Here is a 26906-nt window from a genome sequence, read left to right on the forward strand (position 1 = left end):
CTTGCTTATACTACAGATATTCTTGTAGTCAGTCTGCTTAATAACAGCTGAACACACCAAAACTAAGTACATTTATAATTTAATATTGTGAAGCTGCAACACTCAAACTCTTTTTGCAGTTTTTACTTTTTATAAAAGTAAAGTAAATTGTGCTTGTAGCATAATTGATGCTCTGGTGATTTTAGATAAGTGTAGACACATAATTTATCTTTATGCAAATATACTGTTTATTAAAAACAGCAAAATGGCATGTAGCATAACTGAATTAGACAACATTTGTTATTTCTTTTACCATTTGGAAATGACTTATTTAATGAATTCACTAAGCATGTTCTTGGCCGTTTTTCAATAAGCTTTTTTTTCCTACTTTAATAAAAAACTAAATTAAATTAAAGAAGAGAAAGGAATATTTCCATTTGAGATCAGTTTTAAGGAGGATTCAAGGGGAATCTCTTGCATAACAAAGACTTCCACTGAAGTCATTGAGTAACGTCCTTGTTAAGGTCAGTAAGACTTCTGAATAGATAAAGACTGGGATTTATGCTTCTTGTGGCAAGTCATTGCCCGTTACATACTGCAAATCATGATCAAACAACAATCAGAAGGACATTGTTTACACTATATGCTTTGAATTGCGAAAATGTTGATGTATGGACCTTCACAGGTGAATTATTTGTAGCCTCTTTAGCATAGGATCTTCACTTTCTTTTTTTGTACTGTGCCTGAAACATCAAAACCAAACTGTGCATTATTCTGATGCAAAGTAATCTAGAAAGAGTACCCAAAACCAAGGCCAGGCCCCATGAGACACAACCCTCTTCCTGCCCCAGGTCAGAAGCTGACAACGAGGCAAGGCAAACCGATCCCATTAAGCTTCCTAAATGAGTCTCCTATGTTAGGTACTTGAAGATAGGCAAGACGAATTGTCACTCTTAAACGCCTGTCGGAAAACACATTGATATTCTGATATTCTGAGCCCCAACTCCAAAGAGAAGGGGGAGCACAAAGCACCTGACATGTGCCAACACTGAAGGATTTCCTGCAGTTCTGAATTGCAGTGCTCAGTTTTCAAGTCATCATTGCAAAATCATGACTTCCTGTGAAGCTATCGGTGGGTTTATTTCCGATTTTGTCAGTATTTTAAGTAAAATTTCCTCGATTTGATTCCAATATTCAGATTTTTTGAGTCTTATAGTCACTGGATCTGTTCACTGACATTTTATGTCTTCTGCACTAATTTATCTGAGAGACCCACTGATGGCACTCTCTTGTATCAGACAACTATCAGAGATTTAAGAGATTTAAGATTCCTCATGCTTTCTGCAATAAGGATCATTTTAACTCAAAATCACTGTCTACAATGCTTTTTTTATCAAGAGCTATATTACCTGGCATATTGTGAATATATGGAACAGCCAAGATATTTTCCCTTGACCTTTGCAGAAGGATATTTTTACCATATTCTTGAGCTTATATCCTGCTGCTTGAAATCATTATAAAGGTTAACAGTGCCTTTAGAAAAAGAAAAGGAAAAAAGAAAGAAAAGTAGCGAGCAGACCTACAAGCATATACAAAAATAATTCTGTTTACACTGCCTATTTTGAGCTAACCATCCTTGAATACATCTAGTTCAAGATTTTAAGCACCACAGCTATCTATTTTAAATTACTTTTTTTCCATTCAAAGAAGAACACTTAGTTGGATCACTGCCTTTATTTCTAGAGCTCTATATAGCTTTGCTTCATGTATTTCCCAGCCAGGTGTACAGTATGCTTGCCATAACATGAACATAGCTATCATCCAATTCAGCATGAGATGTAGCCATGGACATAAAATACTCACTGATTTGGATTTCTGGTCTAGTAGGAACGTAAAATAAATCCATACACTTTTCCTGGGCCAAATTTATTCACACATTACACCCTGTGCAGTTTTACTGTAAAAGTGAAAGGGGTTTAAATTAGTAAAGAGATTGTATCATTAAACAAGTGACAGGTTATAAGCAGAAATACAAAGTTGAGTTTGAAAAGTCCCCAGATTAACAACAAATACATTTTTATAGTAACCTGCTAAGTGAATTATCATGCAATTATAAAAGTAACTAGGAAACTATCTTATTTTTCACTTTTTCTGTTTTAGCATGCAGGAAGGTCTTTGAAAGCAATTGGTCCTATATCAAATTTGAATGTGTAATGAAACTCAGAATTTACTCCCTGCATGCTGACTAAAGGCTCCCAAATTGTGAGAGGTTACCTTGAACACAGGAGGACAAATCTAGTGGCTTTTCCTACTCATGCAAGTAATACCAAACCATGTTTTGCAATCAAGAGGAAGAACTCCTTAGTTAAGGAGTGAGGGTATGCACCCCTTTCCTAGATTTGGTGTCTCAGACAAATCTTTTTTTTTTTCTTGTGAAAATGAGAAGAGGTGTTAATACGTGGGCCATGTTGCAGTAACGTATCAGCTTTCAGCAACTACGAGCATGATCATAAGCAGAAAAGTAAATATTAAAGGACTTAAGCATGCTAACAATTAATAGCAGCAAAACTGGCCTTTGCTGAATGCCTGTGGTGCCTAAGTATTGAGCACTGACATTTATGAGTCTCCTTATGAATGAAAACCTGAATGAAAATTCCCCGGGACGTGTTAGTGAAAACCGTGTTTAATTGCTCAGTCTTCCTGTTGAAAAAGCATTGACTGAAATATTTTCACCTTGGTGTGAGCTGTACAACCTCATGTTCATCTGCAGCCAAAACTTCACAAGAAGAAAATACAGAGATAATTCAATCAAAGGAGACCTTGAAATGTTTTGTCAGCATATTCCTTTTTTAACCAGCTCTAGGTTCAAAGAATAAAAGATTTGCCTGGCTAGTGAGGTTACTCTCTTTCCTTAAAACTGGGCTCTAAAACAAAACTGAGACTAATTAACTAGTGATTTGTAAAAAAATCTTGAATTCCAAATCACAATTTAATTCATTCCTTTGATTTAAAAAAAGTAATGATGGTTTGTATCAGGGAATTTCTATCCCATTGTATTGGTCAATTTTCTTTAATTATTAGGGGTATTATAAAAGCAGGAGTACATGCTTCTTTTGTGCTAGGTGCTGTGCAAAGACGTAGTCAAATTTTTTCCAGCTCTGAAGAGATTTTGCTCTTAAAAGGCAAGGCAAACTGATAACGCAGGAGATGATAGAGTTATACAGGGGTGAATGCCAGCTGTTCAAGGTCAGTGTCAGTCTTTGGCTGGGATGTGTGGATGATAAGAAAAGAGAGGTAACAATCAAGCGGAATACATTTTTTGGAAAATAGCATAGTCAGCTATAACCTTGAATGCACATTTTAAAAGAACTCTATTTAAATATTTGCTTGTTGGAAAGCTTTGATTGGCGCAGTGTTCGCATTTGCGGGAACCATTACACGCTGTATTATAGTACTTCAAAGAGTGAGACTCTTAGCTTTCAGTGTGAAATTCTGGGTACACGCCCATTGTTAAGGCACATTTCTTTGAAAATTAATATCCTACAGAAAAGTTGCAGATGAAAGAGATGTATTTAAGAGGTTACTTGCCTTGAAAAAAAACACGGTTCTGAACCTCATCTTCTTTTCCTTCCCCCCTTCCTCTTTATTTCTGATTGTTTTCCTGGAGAGCCAACAGGTGAAATCCCAACAGCAGGTAAATATTACATGTTTCTGGTATGACTTATGGAAAGAATTAATGAACCTACCAGTGCTGATGAATACATGTTGCTCATCAACAATGAACAATGATGATGTAAACCAGCATTGCTGAACTGACAGCATTGCAGCTACGCAGTTCTCTACAAAAGGCTGTTCTGAGCAGCTGATAATGTTATTTCCACTGTTCATCTTCTGCAGCTGGTTTTGGTGAGCTAGACACAGGTGATCAGCACAGCTAGTGTTAATCAGATAACGCATGCACCAGAAGACATTGAACAAAAAGTTATTACAACTGGTTGGGCGATATGAAGTGAAAATTAACAATTTGAAGGCAGCCTGCCAGTTTTCCGCTGTAGTCAACAGGGAATACTGGAATGGGCTCAGATGCCTGAAGCAATACACCTTACTTAATTTCAATCTGTCCTGTTGAATGGAGTCACAGACCAAATGTCTGTGTTTGCGGGCTGGGGAAAAGGATGCTGGAAAGAAAAAAGCACGTGTTCTGCGTGTACGTACAATTAGAGAAAAATAAACTAAATAAAATAAATCAGAATCTACTGCTGCGGGACTTCAGAGTGGTCTCATTTGGTGGTTTTAAAGGTCCATATCCTGGGGTTGGGTTTTTGTTTGGGTTGGGTTTTTTGTTTCAGATGATGGAGATTGCTCCAGGAATGAGGATAAAAAGCAGGCAACATGCAGAGGGCTCCTTCCCTGATGCATTTTGGGAACCAACAGTTAGGGAATTCTGGCAGTAGTTAGGGAATTACAGAATTCTAGTGCCTGAAGCCTTTATCAGGAGTTTCCGAACTACCCTGCAACCAGCAATATTCAGACAATTTCCTATGACTGTTCAGAAAGCTGAGAACTGCTTCTGAGTATCAGCCACTGTCGTAATATTAGATGCATAGTATTCATGCCATGAGACACATTTACCACAGCTATTATTCCAGGGCAATTACTGGGGTGATCAGATTTGTGCAATGTACTTACGGCAAGAGCCCCATATTTCTGATGCCTGTCACTTAATGTTGTTTCCTTACAAATCTTTCTAGCCACGAAAAAAACAAAGACAGCTAAGGAAAAAGAAGGTAGGAATTAACTCTGTGTGTGCATACATATATAGAAGATCAAAATAAAAATAGTATGAGATTACAATTTTACATGTATTGATATCTGAATCTGTGTTGATTTTCAAAGAATTATATTTGAAAACTCTAGGTAATGATCTACTCAGAATTCAGTCAATTTACCAACCTTGAACTGTTACTTTTTCCTTGCTAGAAAAAACAATTGAGAAGAAACACCTGAAAGATGAAAAAAGCAAAGGTAATAAAGGGATGAAAATCTCTGCCAATAGCAATGAAAATCAAAACATTAGTTTTTTTCATGGGATTGGAAAATAGAGCTTTGTTAGTCTTTCTAAATATGTGCAAGCAAGCCCGAATGATGAAATTGTCCACAAATCCCCAGTAATTGAATGTCTGATGGCCCCTTTAGACATGCGAGCGTCAAGAATTACATCAGCACATCCAATCTGGCCGCAGCAGTGCCCTGCCTCTGACCCTCCCTGGCTGGTACAGCATTAGCCTGTCTGCAGGGTCCTCCAACACCATATCCACAGATGAGTGGATTAGTAGAACACTCTTAGTCTGCTGCTAAACTCCTTAGTGAGGTAGTGCAAAGTTCATCTCCATAGCTTTAGATCACCAGCTTCATATTGGAGCATAACTACATTGGTAACAAGAAGTGCTTTTTACACACAAGATATACTTCATGGTCAACTATATTCTGGCTAACTTGTTGGACACAGCACTGCCTTGATTGTTTCCCTACAGTAATATGCAGAATGGGAAATGGTTTCTGCTATACCTCTGAAGGCAATTAATAGTAATAAGTTACACTAATTCATTAAGTTAGTTGTCTAAGACACAAATTTCTTCTCTACATTGGTTAAAGACAGCCACTTGCATAGAAACATTGTATACTGAAGTCCTGGAACCTCAAAGGATAACAGCTAGTTAGTTGTACTGGTGCAAGCTTGCTAAACTAGTATCTAGAAGCAGTTTGCTTCTATGGTTTTACTAGACATAAAATTTCTATGTTTAAATAATTTACTAGGAAAGTCATGCTTTAAAAAAATCTAGTTTATAGAGATTCCTATCTGTGAGTTGATTCCAAGAAACTAGCATGTTGCTTATTGAAATTTATTTACATATTTTGGCCTGAAACTGAAGATGAATTTATTATCAATGTTTTGTCCTTTAGGAGTCCCGCCAGTAAAAGAAGGTCCACGACATCACAACCTGACATCAGGTACACAATTTTCCTTTATTGTAAAGGAACTTCCCGTTCCTTTCCAAAAGTTTCCTTTTTGGTTTTCGTCTTTTGGTTGTGGTTTTGGGTTTGGTCTTTTTTTTGTAAAGGAGATCACACTTGCAATCCTTCCACATCTCTCATTCAAGTCTAAGGGACAAGGTGTGAGGCAAGCCAGGTAAATTAAACCCTTAAATAGTGTTCCTGTGGAGAATGATTTTTCTCCACATTTTCAAATGGTATTGCTTTACTACCTTCCTAAACTTTTAAGCATGTATTCAGCTAATTACTTTATTACAAGTGGGCGGTAATTAATTTGGTCGTGCATTGTTTATGCTCCTCATAGGAAATCTGGTCCGTAACAAAACCACATAAGGAGAAACATGTTCAATTTATTTTATTAATAAATATTGTCTCCCATCGCTCTGTGCCCACCACCCCAACCTCCCCTTAAAAAAGGTGAATTAAGGTAGGGTATTTTAAGAGGAAATCTCCCTGTGTTTTGTTATCGGTTAGCTCCACATTTTTCCTAGTTTACACTAAAAGTATGTTCCAGATTCTTGACTAGTATAAATTAATCCCTATGACTTCAGTGGAATTGCACTGATTCATGACAGACGAGGATTGAAGTCTTTAATCTCACCTATGAAGTGTAACTGGTTTACACAGAAAATATGAACTAAATAGTATGGATCGTCCCGGTGCAACTTTGCTATATTAAACTACTGAGGAAAGAATTTCACTACTAATCATCCAGACTGTTTTGGTGTATATGATTTTTTTACCTCTTTTACTATAAGTAGAATGTTTTAGAGACATATTTACATGATATAAAATGTGTAATATATGTGTATTTATATGTATCTATGTATTTAGAAATATCTATTTATCCATATATGTATAAACTTAAAATATTTGAATGGTAATACAAAAGGCAGCTAAGTATAAAACAAGTACAGAACAATCTGCCATCAAGGAAGAGAAAATGCAAATGAAAGGCTAAGATCAATCATCCACATGTTAGCATGTATTTGTATGAAAATATTTGCATGCATGGCTCACAAGATTTTGTTGTATAAGAGTAACTACATTTACATGTAAGAATAGCTTAGCTTTGGTTTTCGCTTTTTTTTTTAAATCGGGAATACAGAGTTATAGAGTCAGATTTTAATTCCTCTTAATGATTCTGTTGTTAACTGATACAGAGGGTAGAGTCTATGCTAGCAAAAAGTTATTACTAGTTTATTAATATAGATCAAGTAGTGCTAATCATAATAAATAACCAGCAAGTTAAATCAAATATTTTGCCAGGAGAGACAAGAATTATCTTATGGAGCAAAATTTCAAATTCAGTGTAAAACGGGAATGCGCTAAACTTGTCTGCCAGCAGACTTTCTCCTGCACATCACACTCCTGCAAAGTTTACATCATTCAAAAACTGTGTTACTGTGGCTTTCATTTACAGTAATTGTTATGATTGGTTAATTTAATTGGACATTATCATTGTGCAATTGTTCCTGACTGGATGTTTCCCAGATCATAAGCAGCTCTGTGCAAATGGTTCTTTATAACTGACTTTGCAAACAGAAATGACTATGTATTTTCAAACTATTTTTGTCCGCTAAAAAGAATAACTTAGTTTTCAGACAATGGATGAAAGGTTTCCAGAAGAACATCAAAGCGATTTCTCTTTTTGAATGTTGTTCTTTGGTATTTGCTCAAATTGAGAATTTAAAGTTGAGACTAAATCCTAGGTCATGTACACTTGAGTTGGAACTTGATAGCTTTTGCCTGTTCTGTTTGCGGATGAAGCCAGCGCATTTTCCCCAGCGCGCTGGATACTAATACTTTTTGCTGATAAATGGAAGCAGAAAAGGATTTACACATTCTGAGATAATCTAAAAATTTAAATAGTAAATCTTCTTTCAGCTTTCAAAAGCTAAATAGATTGCCATGTTCTTAGATTTTGATCAGAGTCCTTCAACCTTTCCCTGATATTAAAAAGCAATCAGATAAAGAAAAATAAGCAATTTAAAAAGCTGTCTATATCTTGAATTTTAGAATGTTCCACATTTAAACAGAATTTTAAGCAGTACTGTACCTTTCATAAACAACGTGATATGTGCAGTTGATATTAAATGTCACTCCCCTGTAGTGCTGCATTTACTTAGAATTCTTTCCCCTTCTTTCTCCTGTCCTAAATGTCAAAATTGACACTTTTACCCACACTGAAACTTACCCCCACAAAAAAAAAAAAAAAATGGGAAATCTTGGAACTCCATTTTTTTTTCTTCTGTCTTATAACAAATATATTTGCAAGCACAGAGAAGCAGATTTTTTTACTCTTGGAGTAAAATTTGAGGAGTGTACAAATTCAGCTCTGTGGTGAGAACTATTCACCATACCATTTGTATGAACAGCTGTAGCCTTTTATACAAGTCCTAGTTTGTTTCAAGGCTTATACCAGAGTATGAAAATCTAAATTAATCACAAGTTGATTATGTTTATTGCAATTACCTTGTAACTGTCCTCATGGCTGAAAACTCAGGGAACGATGTGTGTTGCATTTTCGTACAGTTAGCTGAAGTGGTTGATGTTTTTACTGCGCTGTTATCTAAGCCCACTGATGTGCAAATGTGGCAGAAATAAAGAGAGACTGAGATGGAAGAGCATGAAAAGTGAAAATAATGAGACTGATACTAATCTGTTATAAATTTCTTTGTTAAATTAGAGAAATGTGTCGATTATTCTTAAGGTCAAGAGAAATCAAAGCAGTTATGCTAACTTCCGTGTAAATAGATGTGTCATAAATAGACTTACATAATTCTTGCATCTACCCTCATACATTATTAGAGGCTTAAAACTTTCTTGGACATGCAAACTTCTGTACTTGCTGTCTAGTCAAAGAAGTTGTACCTCTGGGAAAACTGAAATTATCATTAAGCAGAGTTGGAACGCCGTTTATATGAATATACTAAGCTAGCACTTATATGAAAAAAAAAAATCTCAGCTAGATTTTTCCTTTGTTTCAGCAGTGATAGAGAGAAATACAGTTTCTCAGATGTTTTCTAGCATAAAGAGGAATCATTTAATCATATTATCAGCAAAAGTTATTCAATGGCACGTAGTGATCACCACATGAAAACCTCAGCAACTCCAGTGGATGAATTCATTACACGTCTGCATTAGCACATGGTGGTCAGTTTATTACTGTAAAGTTGTTTTATTGCTCTGCACTTTCTGTCTTCCTGTAATATATTTCCCAATGCAAAGGCGATTTCCAAATCTGCAAATGCAGAAAGTTCTACTTAATGTGGGATTTGATATGAAAGCCATTTGAGAGACTATCAGAGAGACTATTTGAGACACTATCCCCAGCACTGGGGGAACATAAACTTGTTACCAGGGCAATATGTAAATTTTTTTCCATGAAGCATTATTTTGAAAGAGAATGAGATCACTTTCCTTTATTTTTTCCTTGGTTCTGAAATATTCAAAGACTTTGGAGGAAAATATTGATACTGTTCTATAAAATAGAAGCCTTGAACTTGAGCATGATATTCAACAGAGAAGTCAAGAACTTCATCACTGCAGGACAGGTATCTCTCATCTATAGACAGGTGATGAAGTGCAGATACTATATTTTCTGCTCTCCTTGCCACCCAGACAGTCTCTATCTCAGATGTATGATGGTTCTCGTATTCTGTCAGCAGTTTCTTCCAGAACTTCAGCTGCATAAACTCATACTCCTGAAGCTGACTATTTGAATGCAACTAGATCAGAGAAGCTGAACAATAATGTTGAGGAGAAAAGATATGATGTCCTTTCTCAAAATAGAAATATCGGTCAAGGAAGGGACCATTAACTGTAACAGCTGTGCCTCTGAAAGTAATAAAGAAAACAGTAATAACATCCTTGAAATAATTTCTATTAGACATTCACCATTTTTTCTCACCAGAATTCAGCAATAAATCACAAATACTAATTTTGTATTTTCTGAACATAAGAAAGTGTGCCATTGGCTGGAAAATAATAGAAGGAACTCTCACTCTGAGAAGTTTCAGAATTTTTTGTATAAGATCTGTGCTCATTCATTTGCAAGACCTCTGTCTATGCAGGATATTCTCATTCAGTAAGATTTTCCAGGGTGGACACCACCCTGCAGTACAAGCACTCAGCATGAGAGCAGGATGAGCTGCGCACTATGACTGTTTGCAAGCGAGTCCGTGTGGAACAACCTCCATTCCGTGGATACAAATGAATGTCTCAACATTTCACATTTGTTAGAATTGCGAGGACCAAGGCTGCATATGCAGGCTTTCCAACAACTTGGTGTTAGTCATTCCACTATTCTGAAGTTGACTTTTAAAGAAATACTTGGAGACTAAATCTCAGCAGGCTTGTCTAAGAAGAGACAGGGAGGAATATTGTGCATTAACAAGAGGTGTATGTTTAAAGAGCTCAGTTAAACAGTGCCAAACGCTTGAGTGGTCACTTATTAAGAACTTAGGTGACCTTGATTTAATTACTTCCAACCTATTTTGAAATTGATTTGATGAAAATTTCACTGAGGTTGCTTTAATTCTGAATGAGTGCCCACATAACAATTTTATATGACCTAATTAATACATTTTTAAAGTTAACTTGAATTAACCTTCCTGATTGTTCCTAGATATAAAAGACCTATAAGGGAGAAAGATCAGCCATATTGTAGTGGTTAGGTAAAACAAAAGCTTTATGGTCTGGTCTGAAGCTGATTAATTCTCACTGGAAACGTTCTTACAGATTGCAATAAATTTTGAAACTCAAAATCTGTAAATATACATCACAAATGAGAACAATACATAAGGTTTTATGTTAATTATAATCTTATAGATAGCCTTTCAGCCTAATGACATTGTAAACTAAATTATGAATTACAGACATTTTATTTAGATGCCCAAAGGGTAGGTTTTATCTTTTGCAACAAAGACCTTCCTGGGGAGAATCTGGAAGCACTTTGGGTTCCTGCTGTGCCTTCTACAGGAGGACATCTATCCCTAGCTCTAAACTAATCTCCTTTTTTACCTTTGGTTATATTTGGTAACTCCATTACCTTCCCTTGCGTTTATTTGTTGTAAAGTTTTGTTTAAAATTAGGAATTACTGAGATTGATTCTCAATCAGCTTTGCATTATGACGAGAGTTACTTGGACTCATTTGAAGTCCACCTCCCCAGTAAGCATTCATAAGTTTGCACAGTTACCAACACAGTGACAAAAGAAGGATTGATTCAGTTCAATATCTGTGTAGCATCTAAATATTAGCTACATGTTAATAGCACTCGAACTTTATTAGCTGTCTTCAAATTACTGAGAACCTTTTCTTATTATTATGCAAACCTTAGCTGTGCCACAACTGTGAATATGCTTTACAGACCCTATTGATATGCTCTCATTTAAAAACCGTAAGAGAGAAATCCTGAAGATTAACAAGCAGAGAGAGCCTTTGCCAATCAACAGTAAACCACTGTTACAAATAGGTCAGACCCGAAACATTATTTTATAAGATTTTAATGTCCCAAACAGTCTGTCTAAGAGGTTCCATAAAGCTTAAGGTTTCTACATCCATAAGGCACCTTCCCATGCAAGCACAGAATTTTTTGGCTCTTACAGCCATGTTTTTGAAACAGGGAAAGCTGCTGGCCTAGTGCCCGGTTCCTGCAAAAACTTCATTAAGATCCAGGAACTTGATTAACAATTCCTGTCTGTCAGACGTGCTTTGAGTACAACTAACCTATCAGCAACATCAGGCCCTTGACAAAATGAAGCTGTAATTATGTTGCTTTTAAAATGGTGGTGACAGTGATATTTTTTCTATACCTGTGTAGTCATTATGTACTCTCCAAGGGATTTAGCTGACACTCTTGCAGAGCCATCTTCACCTGGAGAGACTCAATTTTACACCTCCAACTTCCCCGGAGGGCACTGGGGGCTACTGTTGTAGGATAATATGGGTGGAACACCAGCTGCCTGTTCCTCTTGAATCTGCACAAATCCTGACCCCAGTAATACAAGAGTCACTGGTACTGGAGGTTAATCAACAAGATCTATTGATTTGATATAAAGGTCTGTTTCTGCTTCTTTAGATAAAATACTTCAAAACGGTTATTGGGTAAAATTTAGAAATAATTCTTGACTAATTCTTATTCTATCGGGCACCTCTAGTACTGTACGTAGCTAGCTCTTGCGGCTCATGCACGTGTACAGCACTAAGTTTAGTGTCCGGAGCGCTTTGCAGTCCATAATGGAGGGATATTTCCTGTTGTCATTGTAGAGCTGGTTGGTGAACAAGACTGCAAATGTAGGTGCTGTCACTCAACCTAAATCTTGTTCAAGGTGTCTGAAGTCCATTCTAAATCTTAGCCCGCAAACTTTATTAAACCTCTCCCATTGTACATGACAATGTGCCCTCTGAGCTTGGAGTGGTTGTTTACATCAAATGGGAATGAACAAAATTCTGCCAGGGAATACACTAAGGGAAAACTCAGAGTCCAGAGAGAGATCCCAGAAATAAAGAAGGATCTTTGGCAAAAAAAAAAAAAAAAATGAGTTGGAGGATGAGAAAAAGCTGACAACAGACAAGGTAATCAAAAGTTGGGGTTTTTTACAATTAATTCATGAATTGATTACTTCCCATGTTAAACCTAAAAATGATTTGCCTAGCAAATTATTAGAGAAACGCTTAAATGTAGGGATAAATTGGCCTAACTAAACAACATATGAGGGTCGCAGCCTATGGAAAAGAAGACTATGAAAAAAATATATTATTTACCATGCTGGTTTGGGTCCAGTAATGAGAATCTGATTTGCCTAACTTTGCAAAATGAACCCAATTAGGTATGTTATTTATGCCTCTTGGACAATTATTTCATTCCCTTCCTCTTAACTGGGTCAAAACATCTTACTAAAATTAAACTAAGTGGCTCCAAGCATTTATAAATGTATACTAAATTTGTGCCAAGTCAAATGAAAAAAAAAAACTCAGTATAAAGCTCTGAATGATTTTGCCATAAATGAAGTATCAATATCTAGTATCTTAATGCTTGTCCTTGTTAAGATAGTTTTGCCCTTTAGTTTGACTGGTATATCTTCTTAAATCACACTGCAAAAAAAAAAGAAAAGAAAAATTCATATTATGTATTTCCATGACATATCTCGTAGAAGTAAGGTTCTGTACAAAATGTAATTCTTCTACAGTTTTCTGAGTTAGAGATTATTCATCTTTGTTTCAGATAAATGGCCATTTCTTCAAAACCCTCTTGAACTTTAGGAAAGTAATTCCTCTAATGCCATATGCCTTCTTTTTTAATGGGGACATTGCTTAGAGGACAGAGCAACAGTGTTATTTTTTTATCAACATAGATTTCACTTTTAAACACTTATCAGCTGAAAAACAGGCATCCTCATGTTGGAGTGAGTTCATGTTTCCAGGTTATCATCAGTGTAGTCAAATCCAGTGGACAAATGGCAATGATGTGATGCAATTCTTAATTAGTGAGACCAGAATGACAGCAGACGCTGTGAAATATTTGAAAGAAGCCAGCTTATTAAGTTCCAAAACTTTCTTTCTGTTTTCCCTTGTTCCTAGACCTGTGCAAATTCAGAGTGAGGAAGACATTCTAATTTAGCTTCATCTTTCATTGTAAGTAGCACACAGGCATAGATCCAATCCTCCTAATCATAGGCACTTAAACAGGGGCTTATTTGCTCCAAGTTCCACGGTCAATGAGAGAGGAACTTCCCTAACGGGTTACTCATCCCTTCAAAACCTGAATTGCCTCCCAGCATTACCTCACGTGGCTAGAGCTAAATTCAGAAGGTAGTGCCTCTAGTGTCTGATGTTAAGCAGATGAATTAGGGCCTGTCAGGGTTTGCCAATACCATAGTTCAAGTACTGTCTCTTTCCTGAGTTTTTATTATCATAAAGAAGTGCTGCTGCTCCCAGCAGAAAAGTTCTCACTGAGGAAGATAAACATGTACACATAATGATACACGCATCCAAAAAAAAACCCCTTTATTTAATAAAGATTACAGTTAGAATGATAACCAAAATGAAGAAAGCACTTGTATCATTCAAACACCAGCTTCACTTTTGTTAGTTGCATACCTGTCTTATCATTCGCTGTTCTTCTCCTTTCTCCTCCCTTCTCCTTCCCTCCTCTCTCCATCCCATGCCTTCACAGCTGAATAAATATCTGTTATTAACTTCCAGTTATTTGGCACCTGTTCTTGTTACCATAATAAGACCCCTGATTGTTTTCACCTTCTTCTTCGGTTTTATAGGGGTTTTGTGTGCATAAATGTGTTTGTATGTAAAGTTTAAACCGATCTTTTAGTGACTGGCAGTTCATTAGAAACAATGATTTTAATGCAATACGTTGTAATTACGTTAGTTGAACATGCCGGCCATAGGAATGAGTCGACGGAGACCATGGCACGTCAACATGCCTAAGGTACATGATCAGCACACAGTGCCCCCTACCAAGATACTGTCATTGTCTATTGAGCAATAGCAATAAAATCCAGTTCTATATTGCTGCTCACCAAATACCACTGTAGCCTCGTGTAATTACCGTTGCAGACTGTGAAAAAATCCAAGAGATTTTGATAGACTTTAGATCAGGCCTGCATTAATTTTTGGTGCCTCTTTTATATCATTCCTTGAATGATTCATTCATTTACTCCTGTGTTTCACTAAGAAAACACATAATGCCAGTACCAGAGCCCTTTGAAAGCTCAGTGATAGCAAAATCGTAAAGCCTGTGTACTCTGATCATCGCTGTGCTTTGTTGGAAGTGTCTGTATTGCCACATATGTGTCGCACTGTTACATCTTGCATGGCTTTACTGCCTAACAAACAGAATTTTTTAATGAAACTTGGGGGAATATCACACTTTGGAGATATTCGCACATTTATGTGAGAGTTACGTGGTTTGTGTGCAGTGACCATAACATGTACTATAACACTTTTCTCTAAACATACAGCTTATTTATCCATTAAGCTTTCTTATCAGAAAATGCAAGAGACAGTTAGCAAAATACAGATTTTTTTGCTCTCTTAAATGATTGTTAGGTGTCATCTATCACATTCAAGCTAAAAGATAAAAATTATAAACTTCAACTTTTATTGCAGAAATCGGTTTTGTTAGAATAAAGATCTCATTCATTGAGCTTTGTTGTTATGTTTCAAATATAGCACTGATTTTGTAACAAAACATAACTGGTTTTAACCAGTTCCTGTCTTGGGGTATTATACATGTTTTTACGGTGGTGATTTTTTTCCCCTCTATTGACATTAAATATGACCAGAGTGACCTTCTAGCACTGTTGATTCGGTACATTTATAACATGTTTTACACCAAGAAAGTGTTATTAAAGACATGTACTACTGACTTTGTACTGATACTATTTTTGTCCCAGTGATTTACACACCAATAAAGGCTGGTTTCTTTCATGTATTTATCAATTTTCCTGAGTGAGTTGGAACCACAGACACTCTTAAGAAATGGAAAAATCTTCTCAGTGGTTTTTGCTCACTGTGGAGCACTATTTTTGAGACGATGTGTATTTATTCTTTTAAAGTAGAACTATTTTACCTTCTCCAGACCTTGCACTTTCACGACGCTTGAAAAAGAGCTGTTAAGGAGAACATGCGATCTGAGTTTTCGTGGCTGTAATAACAATATTGTCACTGGTATTTAACTCTGCTACTCAAACACCTTTAGTATTTTTTATTGAATAACTTGTTATCTGAGAGTTCCCCTGACAAAATGGATGTGAAGACTTGGATGGTGTTTGCAAAGATGTGCAATTAATTCCATTATATCACAGACACTTTGAAAGTAGCTTTGAGAGCTACTTTCTGACCATTCTTGATATTCTGTCTTTAGTCAAGACACAAAATAAGATATGAAAGACGTATCCTCATGAGACAACTTCTTTTTTTCCTTTTACTGTCTACACATTGTCATACAATGCTAGAAAAATGTCATTTTAAGGGGATGTTTTAGACATATAGAATTGATTTAAAGTAGTAGTGATATCTCTTGCAGATGTGTAATGGACATATTAAAGTTTTCTCCTCTTCTTTTCCTCCCTCCTCCTTCCCATTAAGCATTTTACTTCCTAAGAATGGCAGTAGTGTGACTGTACAGCATGCTCAATAATCAGAAAAGAGTTGAAAAAGATTTATCCAAACAATAGAAACCTAATTTTTGAAGAAAACCATTTTGCTTTGAATAGCCAGCATTTAAACATGAACCATATTGTGAATTTAAGAAAACATAGGCTCTCAGCATTCAGCTTTGCTATTCAGAGAAATGGGATTTAATTAAATGTCAGTTACACAGTGCAGCTAAGCACAAAGACTCACGTACTTGTGTTAGAATATGTGTTAGCAAATCGTGATATTTAGCGAGGATTCCACACTACTTCTCTTCCCCATCTGCTTTCTCTGGTCGGCTTGTCATAGTGTCATTTGACTGTAAAGTGAAGGGAAAGAGCCAAAAGTGTTTGACAAGGAAAGAAGCAGAGCAAGAGGGAAAATACCTGCTTGTCTCCCTCACCCATCAGGAAGTATAAAAAAGTTCAGCTCCCCAGCTGTTGAAGCAAGCTTACTTTGTTCTTGCGTCGTTCAGTTTTGATTGCCAAACCAAAACACAGTATGTGCATTCCTGAGAAGCAATCAGAAAGAAATGAGTGCAATTGTTAATACTTTCCTCTTACTTACAATTGCTTAGTAATTAGTTGTTTCTAATGCTACGATTGCCTGCATTTTTGTGCTTTGTTGAATAGTTGAATTCTATTAGGAAAGCCTCTAAGTGAAGAAATTTTATTCAAAGTAGAAAACATCAGTAATAAATAATGTTTTTTCACATATTCTCTGTAATTTTTCCCTAATAACCAAACTTTTATTGCTAAAAACTATTGGGTTTTAATGAATATTTTATTCGGTGACTTGCCTTAAAAACAGCTACCTGAGCCTTCTGGAAATGGGACTTTATTATAACAAATAAACAGGAACACCTTTACTTTCTTTAGGATTAGTAAATTTTATTCTCTGAATTTTCTACCCCGTTTCCTTATAAGACTAATTTTTAAAAAGTCTATCATGAAAAAATACACTTATTTGTTTGTTTGGATCACCATAATTCCTTACACAAAACTCCCATTAATTGCTTGACTAGGCACTTGAACGGTAGTTGGGCATTTTCAATGGTAGAAAGCTATTCCTAATCAGTCTTCTTTAAAATGATACTGTTACATTAACGCAGGAGAATCTTTCAAGAACATTATCGCAGGGTCCCTGGACATCCTTGGATTTCAATATGTTCCCAATTAGACTGCATACAGCTAAAGGAGGAAATGAAAACTGTTTTCCCTCTTTAGCCCCTGAATTACCAATTCCCCGAACAGACATGCTGCTTAAGTGGAGCTACAACCTATCATCTTTTGGAAGTTGTGGATCAATGCACTGGAAGATAAATTCCTTTCCGGTGTCCCAGCACCTTGAATTTTAAGGTCCATCTTGCCTCTTAGCATGGAGTGCCCTCATATTCATCGGTTTTCTCAAAGAACTACTTCAGGTAAATGAGCATAGAAACAATTCCAAAATAGACTGCTGAGGGTATAAGGCTCTATTAAGGCATAAATATGCAGGATGAAAATAAGCAAGTCAGTGCTTACCTAGCACTGAGTTTTATAGTGTCTCTTCCACTACAAGATTCATTTAATTAGCTGACAGATGATTAATAGTCTCTGTTCTGATGACTGGGCTTCTCACAAAAATCTTTCCCTGTCCAGATTTGTCACAGAGGGGGACCCTGGTAGAAGTCCCTTTTATTCCCTACGTATGGGAGGTTCTTCTCTTGATCTATTCAGATTTAAAACTCCTCTCTCTCCCAGCAATTCCTTAAACCTTCTCTCAGCCATGAGAGATTTTGGATCTTATTGTAAATTCATCAGTGTCTGCTTTCTCATGCTTTGGAAATGTAAATGGCTAAGTGTGAACCTTTCTGCTCAGACAGTAGATAAAGACTGTTAACCAATATAAGCCACCATAAGGCAAAAAACCGTAACCACCTGTTAAGCAATATTCAAACCTGAGAGTAGAGCTTTCTCATACACTGATTCTAATGTTCTATACAGAGCCACATAAATTGATGATTTATGTCATATACAGATGGATTTAACTCTTCACTGCCTTTGTCAGGGATGAGGCACGGACTAATCAATCTATTTGGGATGGTAAAGGACTTGTGGATGACACCATAGTAGTATCAGAAGGGTATATGATACCTGTGGAGGCTTAGAAAGTTAGATCTGATTGTGGACTGTATTGGGACTTCAGCGTGCCTGTCTGCTGGTTCTCAGCCAAGTCAATTCTGCTGGCGTTTTTGCCTTATGTGAATACATGGAAGTGGAACAGTATCTCAAATCACTGTTTTACTGTTCCAGCAATCTTTATGGCTTTGGCATTCTCTTTGTTCTCTAGTGTTTTGTCCCTACTGGGACTTGTGTCAGCTAGTTGCCTTTTTCCTGTTACGTGTTACCTATTTCATTCAATGCACTTAAGGAGAACAATTAACAGCAAATAGTATGTAATATGTACTCTAGCTCTTTAAATGACAAAAAGATCCTCAAAGCAAAATTAATAATCTTTGAAGAACTATGGCAATTGAGAGAGGTGCCTGAGGACTGGCAGAAAGCAAATGTTGCTCCTGTCTTCAAAAAGGGCAAGAAGAAGGATCCAGGGAACTACTACACCTGAGAAGGTGATGGAGCAGCTAATCCTGGAAACCATTGCCAGACACATGAAGGACGAGAAGTTGTTTAGGAACAGTCAGTGCAGATTCACTAAGGGAAAATCATGCTTGACCAACTTCATAACCTTCTTTGATGAAATGACTGGCTTGGTAGACAAGGGGAGAACAGCGAATATCGTCTACCTTGACATCAGTAATGCTTTTGGCACTGACTCCCACAGGATGCTCATAGAGAAGCTGATGAAATATGGGCTACATTAGCAGACAGTGAGGTGGACTGAAAATTGGCTAAACTGCCAGGCCCAGAGGGTGGTGATCAGTGGCAGGAAGTCTAGTTGGAGGCCAGTAACTAGTAGAGTAACCCAGGGGTCAATATTGATTCCATTTATCATCTTCATTAATGGTCTGGATGACGCAGCAGAGTGCACTCCCAGCAAGTTTGCAGATGACACAATGCTGAGGGAAATGGCTGATACACCAGAGAGTAGTGTTGCCATCCAGACGGACCTCACTAGGCTGGTTTCATCTTTTCTGCTGAAGAATTGAAAGAACCAGGAGAGTGCTCTTGCAATATTCCTCACGTTTCTTGAAACCAGCCCACTGTGTGAGATGCACGTCACTTAGAGATCTAGAGCACACATAAGCTCCATGGAATATTTGTATAATTTATTGGCTATCTATGGAATGTACTTGGCATTTCCTCTTGACCAGCCCTAAACAGCTTCACGCAAGCCTTGAATCCAGAGGTTTTTTTTTTGTTTCTCTGCTTTCTGGAACTCATTGTAGCTTGACTGATTTCCATCCAGGCAAACATCATTTTAAAAGATCAAAAACCATTTAAAATATTTCTCTCTTTTTATGAAGAAAAAAAGTGACCATTCCTTTCACAAAGTGAAAAACAAAGCATCAAATATCCCCTCCTCCAGCCTCTCAGAAATAAATTCTTCTTAGGTATCAGATGTCCTTATGTAACAGCATTAGTTATAATTTGTTAAAAAAACATTTCTACACTTTTTCAGCACTGATTTTTTTTTGTTTCCTCAACAGTACTCATAAGTGAAATTTAAGTTATTATATGAATTTTCATAAACTGCATCCTCAATAGAAGCATAAGTCCAGGTTCAAGGCTTTTTTTTTTAATCTCAGCTAAGCTGACAAAAGACATCTAGTATTAAACCACATTATTTTGCTCTTACTCTTCATCTTTTTTTGGTAACATTTGCCCTGAAGATATGAGACGATACATTCAAAGTGAGAACCCACTTCAGCTTAAAAGACACATTCTGTATTCACATTGAATGTGGGAATTGCAGAGGCAGAATGGGATGCGTTTGTAGTCTTATTTGCATGCCAAAATTCAAATTGTTCTCCTGACTATGGCTTGTATCATAACACACTTGCAGATTCTGATACAGACACAATTCCAAAGATGTTTGGATTTTTGAATGAAGTTTTTATCTGCATGTTTTGCAGCTGAGGTTTGCATGATAAAGCAGCCTAAGAAAGGCAACAAGAAAGGGAAATAGTGAAAAAAAAAACACATAGCAAAAATTGTCATTCTGAAACCATTCTCTCCTGCATAGACTTACTATATGGGCAGCTGCCTTTGCTTAACAACTTCGGATATGCTAAAGACAGACCATTCAGTTTACAGAAAGTATGAATTTCATCAGCAATAAAGACAATACAGGAGATACCAGAAAATAAATATATAAATAAATAATACAACAGACATTTGCAATATGTCTTCTTCAAAGCTCTGGTTGGTTGATTAGGTAAAATATAAAAGATCCATCCCAGCAAGGCATGCTGATGAAGCTTTCTTTTATAAATTAGTAGTTTTGTACTGGGAGAATTAATAGGAAGCAATCTACAAAGACAGTATGGAAAAAAAAAGGCCTTTTTTAATAGTTTGACTGTCATCCAAAACCTGAAAATGCCCTCTTTCTGTACCTACACTTGGAAGCATAACACCATGCTTATCAAATATTGTACTCTAATAACAGGAACTACTAGATCTCATATGCCATACAATGTATCAAAATATTTCAGTCTTTTAGCAAGTGAATCTGCTTCATTTACTCATGTACAAATGTTGCCTTAGTATTAGGATAAAACCATGAATCATTGTGCTTTAGTTTGTCTAACCTTCCCCCAAAATATTTGAAAAAAAATGAGGATGTTTTCATTTCAAAGTGAAATGTCAGATGATATTCCAGTTTAAAATTAAAATTTTTTAATTTTTTTAAAATTAAAACTTTTTTTCACAGTTATTTTTAGATTTTTCAAAGAATTTCAGAAAAGTTTCATCTAAGTCTTTAAAATCAAAGGGTAGAGTTTCCAAATTTTTTTTCAGATATCACTTTTTATTTATAATATTGCTTTTGTGTATTTCAATATTTTAAATTCTCTACTATAATCACTGCAGAAGAGTTGGAGTAGATGACCTCTAAAGGTCCCTTCCAACCCAACTATTCTATGATTCTGTGGTTCTATGATATTAGCCAACCAACAGAGCTCACTGCACAACACTACAAGGATCTTAGAAATAACAAAATCAAGGGTGATCTTTAGCATTACTCATTCCAAATACACAAAAATGTTACATTTTTTTATTTTCTGTTCCTATTTTTCAAATTTCATATTACAGGTCACCATAATTAGTTTGTGGCTGTTGGCCCAGTTGCAAAAATCTGAAAGTTTGCCCTTTCCCTTTCCTTCCACGAATTTAGTGGCTTTTAACAATAGACTTAGTTTCAAGTGAAATGGTTGCAGTGGAAAAACTGTGGTGATAGGCATGTTGTAATTACAATACATAAGCATGTTTGAAATGCTCATAAATATGTAGCTATATAAGCTATTACAAATCAGTTCTTTGTGAATGTATGTAAAGAAAAAGAGACAACTTTTTGCTTCTGATTGCATGTAAAATACAGGGGAGTTTAATAATTTTTATTACCTTTAAGTAAACTATTTATTGGTATTTATTGGGTCTAGCAAGTGCATGACGCCCTACTTGCCTTCTTCACAAAGAACTGACTTTTTTATATTCATTTTTTTATCCATAAGAGGAATATGCAGAAATAATGTCCATTTAAACAGAGAAAGGTGAGTTTTTAATTGGCAGCTTTCTTCCTATAAGGTATTTCTCTTTATCAAACTGGCACCCACTGGAAGTAAATTTTAGGGGGCTGTATGTTTGTGGGGGACGGGGGATTTAAAGATTTGATCAAGAAATCTCTGACAGAGTGCTTTGGTAGGAAAATATTGGTTTTAATTATAACAGGTTTTGTGGAAATATACTGGTTTTAGTTTGTTTTACACACAGAAGTTACCTTAGTTCAAGGATGGAATAAGTTTATTTGTTGAAACTATAACATATCCCTGAAATTTTCTGGTCTTGCTCAAGTGCCACTGTATAATGGCCAGCAGTAGAGGACATAGCATATCCACACCACGGACCTGGTCCGTGGCTTGTTAGGCCTCACAGGGGAACCTTGCTCTGTCACGTTTGGGCTGTGAGCTCTAGGCACAGGAGCCAATTTGCCTCTGTCTTCTGAAGAAATCTCAGGTTCATCTCAAAGAAGAACATCAGAAATACTGAAAATTTGGGGAAAAAAAATTGTTTCCATTATTAGATTTAGTGGAAAAGCAGTAAACTATTTGCAGAAGATCTGATTTCCAACACCGTTTTCATGTGTGCTTTTTAAATAACAAAGACTTAACCTTTGCATGAGTCAGTCAAGACAACCACATATAACTGGATTGAATCATAGAATCATAGACTGGTTTAGGTTGGAAGGGACCTTAAAGATCATCTAGTTCCAAGCCCCCTGCCATGGGCAGGGACACCTCCCACTAGACCAGGTTGCTCAAAGACCCATCCAACCCCATCCAAGTATTTCTGACACACCATTCTGTGTTCCACAATTCACTGTCACTTAGCAGTCAATAAATAAACCCCACACCTCAGTTTTTTAACACAGGGAGTCCCGGAGTCCATCTCAGTTTAGAACTGTCACAGGGAAGAGCCTTTTTTTTAATACAGAATGAGCAATGGAGGAAAGAAAAAAGCACCAGAAAATCAACTGCATGAAAGCTAACTTGTTTCAGATGCCAACATTCCTCCAATCATTTTTCCAAACACATAACTGACTAATAGTTATCTTTTAAAATCTTGTCAACGTTAATCTCAGAGTGCAAAACTCATCTTTTGGAACAAATTAGGTCAACTCCATCTGTGCTAAAGTACATTTTCTTGAAAGCTTTTAAAACATAATGGGAAGAAGTGAGACAACACAGGCTAGCACGCAAAAATCAAAAGGGAGAAAACCTCCCTGACTGTGAAAGACTAGGAAAGAGGTACTGTCATTTATTCATTTATTCATTTATTCAGAATAAGAATTAATTCATTGGAAACCTAATAAAATATGTCATTATCACTCTTAGATATGAGTCTTTCTGGAACTCCTCAATGTATCTGAAAGTAGCTGTGAAATATATACTCAGAAAATATTATGTCTGAATTTTGGGACTTCCTTTCAGCTACCCCAAAATGCAAATATTCTGGGAGAAGTAGGACTATAACATTGAGAGGAATAATGGATTTAAATGTGAAATTGTCAATAATTTCTAATCTTGTGCTAGAAACATGTCTCATTGAGCCTTTTAGCTAAAATCTTGTTGATATGTGGAACCTGGCTTGTGATCACAGTAGAGATTTGTGCTGTTATAACTCACTTAATTTAAATGAAATTATACAAATGTTTTCTGAAAGAACATGGAACAGGCTCATGGCCCCAGTTTGTAAACCATAAACATTAACCATCTCTTCCTTGTTTTCCTAGCTCCTGTCCGCTACTTTCAATGTGTCTTCCTAAATGGACCTAACGGATTTGGACTGCAATTTCCCACCAATCCCCCTTCAAACAAGGAAGAAAAGACTCACTCAAAGACTTCCAAGAGAAAGACAAGGAAACCAGGGCAGTAGAGAGACTGAGTCCTGTGATCGCTCACATTTTGCACTTTATCTTTTCTGCTGAGGTCCACAGTAGTTACAGTGGTACTTGTCATTTGCAAGAATGTGATCCACTTGGACACATGTGCCTGGAAAAAGTTTCCATGGGGCAGAGGCAAAACAAGCAGTAATGAGCTGTGTTTGACAAAGGTAGAAATGTAAAAAGTGCCCCACTTCTCATGGAAAGGCTGCAATGCTAACAAAGCGTTGGCCTGATTGTGTGTGTGAGCATGTGTGTGTGTGTGTGTGTGTGTTTTCCTGCCTCTTTTGCTCTTCTTGTTTTTCTTTACCTACCTGCTCAGCATTGAAGTGAGTCTGTTTTCCATTTAATCTTATCTAGGGAGTGAAAGGTTGAATATAGCTCTTATATCAGCAAGATTGCAAGACTACCTGCAACCCTAAATCATTTCTTCTTAACGTTCAATCAAATTGCTGACAGGAAAAAGCCTCACTAAGTCATGAGAATGTATTCTGTGACTGGTGCTATTTTTATGTCTCATTGACCAGCGTAGCCTGAAGCTCACACTTGCTCTGAGCAGCTCAATATACTATCAGTGCGTTGGCTCTGCAAGTCATGTTAATGATGAACATTTCTATTCAACTTGAATCAGTAAAAGCATGGTCTGTTAGCCCTGCCTGTTGGTGAAATACAATCTCTTCACTTTCTAAAGCCCAAAGTGAGCAGAGAAAGTGAAACAACAGAGCAAAGGTGAGGAAAACCAGTGTTTTATCAACGTGAAGGTCTGAAGAATCACATAAAAAAATTTCGGTACTTCTACTTTTCTTCTGTGGGTAAATCAGCTTTACTTGCAGTGAAGACCATGTAAATGGAGAATATATCAGCCAACCATTTGCTATTAGCATAAGCCAGCTGAAAAGCCATGATGTGAGGCGCCACTCATGCACTCATGAAACTAAAGCAACCCAAATTTCCAATAGGTAAACATGCCAATTTGATGCAATCTCAGATCAGTAAACAAAACAAAAATAAAACAATCAAGACTAAAAAAAAAAAAAACAAACAAACAAACAAAAAAAAACAAAAACAAAAACCAAAAAAAAACAAACAGGAGCATATGAAATAATCCAGGTAGCTGATTTTACTAGATGAAATGAGAGGTCTTCCTCACAGCACACTACTGTTGATGAGAACTGGAAGTAGATATGCCAACCCTCAACCTTCTTTTGTGCATTTCTGTAGAAATAATGGATTTGTTGCCCTAAGAAAGACATGGGGTGGCATTTGACCCATGTGAAGGCACGTGACTGAAAACTGGCATCTCAATTGTCTGTACAACTGGCAATGTAAATAATCGTGCATTTTTGCAAGCTGCTATTTGTTTGTATTTCCTTACTCTGTTTTTGCATTTAGTCTGTGAAATGTACAGCAGTGATCTTAGTTATATAGTTACCTGCTGAAGCAGCATGGTGCTCTTTGTACAACGCGGCTGCTTGTAGAATCCGATCACACCAGTAACTATATACTGCTTTTTTATTTTTAGCATAGTTCAAGATAACATCAGCTCCTTCCCCCATCCCCTCTCCCTGCTGACTTATTCTTACCTTAATCAAATAAATGACTCACAGCTGGGTCTATGATAGGTTAATGCAATTCAGAAAGATTTGTTGTTACACTGCTGGGTCAGGTTGGTACTCTGTGATTACTGTTCATGGCTTTACGCTAACTGGGTTCTTGATCTTAATGCACTCCCATATTGCACAGATCCTGTGCCGCAAGAACTGTCATTGCAACACGCAGTCTAGACAGTGGTTTCTGGAAAGAGGTAGGAACAGGTCCTGCCCTAGGAGTAGCTCTTCCCACAGAGGAGCGCACTGCAGATAAAAGTGTTCATGGTGAATACCTCCACTGTCACTGTGAAATCTACTCTGGAGATAGAGCTGTCAACAGAGTGACAAAGCAACAGAGTTTCATGTTAAAATGACAATCTTTAATTTTCTTTAAGTGGGCCTTTTTATATTTCCAGTGACTTTATTTCCTTCCCAATTTGTGATTTTCTGTATATTATTATAGATGTTATTGCCCTAGATTTTTACTGTGAAGCCTGTCTTAAAATGAGATTATAACTTTCTGAAAATCAGTTAATTTAAGTCAAGACTTTATCTAATGCCAATAATCTAGACAGAATTTTAATATACTATAATCCATTTTCTTTTTCAGTTTCTTTTGGCAAAATAAATTTTGTTCATTATAGTTAACCTTAATCCTTTCTTCCCATTTGAGTTGGGAGATGACAAGAGTATGTTCCAGCTCTTATTTCTATAGTGTTTCAATTAGATATCTGAAAGCTTTGGAAATATAAAAAATTAATATAATCGAATAAGTGATATAAAATCGGTCATTTATTTTGTTTCCTAATCTCAGTCACTGCCTCGAAGAAAAGGAGAAACAGGTCCACTCTCAAAGTGGCAAGTATTTTTCTCTTTAAATCCACCTGGAAATTTAAAAAAATTACATGAATTGCATGGTGTTACTCAAATTAGCCTGAAATATTGCAAAATCATACGCTGATTGTTATCCATTTTGGAAAATAAAGAATATAAACCTTGTTCCAGTGGCTGTGATATGCTTTCCTGTGAATCCAAAAGTGGAGGACAAAGGTTTACATATGTAAGTTTTCTATCCCTGCTAAGTATATACAAATCTCCTGAATATAAAGAAGTGGCATTTCTTACAATTAGGCAGGAAAAATGAATCATTCAGCATTGTATTTATTCCTAATGTGCTTTTTGCAATACCTATCTTACCTAGGCTTTTTACACACTTTGTGGATTACACTCTGACATGCGAAAAGCTAAATGGTTGCTTCAGTCATTCAAGGCAGGCCTTCATCTATACCAAAATCCCATATGTTCATCAAAGTAGTTAGGAAGTTAGACATTAGGAAGAAACTCTTTCCTAGGAGGGTGGTAAGATGCTGGAACAGGTTGTCCAGGGAAGTTGTGGAGGCCCCATCCCTGGAAGTGTTCAAGGCCAGGTTGGATGATGCTTTGAGCAACCTGGTCTAGTGGGAGGTGTCCATGGCAGGGGGGTTGGAACTCGATGATCTTTAAGGTCCTTCCAACTTAAACCGTT

General features: G+C 36.6%; 1 protein-coding gene across 1 annotated transcript in view; it reads left to right on the top strand.

Annotated features, from left to right (window-relative positions):
- TRDN (triadin) overlaps positions 1-26375 on the top strand; it is a 233828-nt gene extending 207453 nt beyond the window's left edge. Inside the window, exons 36-40 of the mRNA XM_082481943.1 lie at positions 3647-3673; positions 4731-4766; positions 4960-5004; positions 5944-5991; positions 23643-26375. Coding sequence (XP_082338069.1) covers positions 3647-3673; positions 4731-4766; positions 4960-5004; positions 5944-5991; positions 23643-23785 — 299 coding nt within the window. The 3' untranslated portion in view covers positions 23786-26375. The remainder of the gene's footprint in view (positions 1-3646; positions 3674-4730; positions 4767-4959; positions 5005-5943; positions 5992-23642) is intronic.
- Positions 26376-26906: the final 531 nt, after the last annotated feature.

Source organism: Vanellus vanellus (genome assembly GCF_965231255.1).
Source record: "Vanellus vanellus genome assembly, chromosome: 3".
Classification (NCBI taxonomy): domain Eukaryota; kingdom Metazoa; phylum Chordata; class Aves; order Charadriiformes; family Charadriidae; genus Vanellus; species Vanellus vanellus.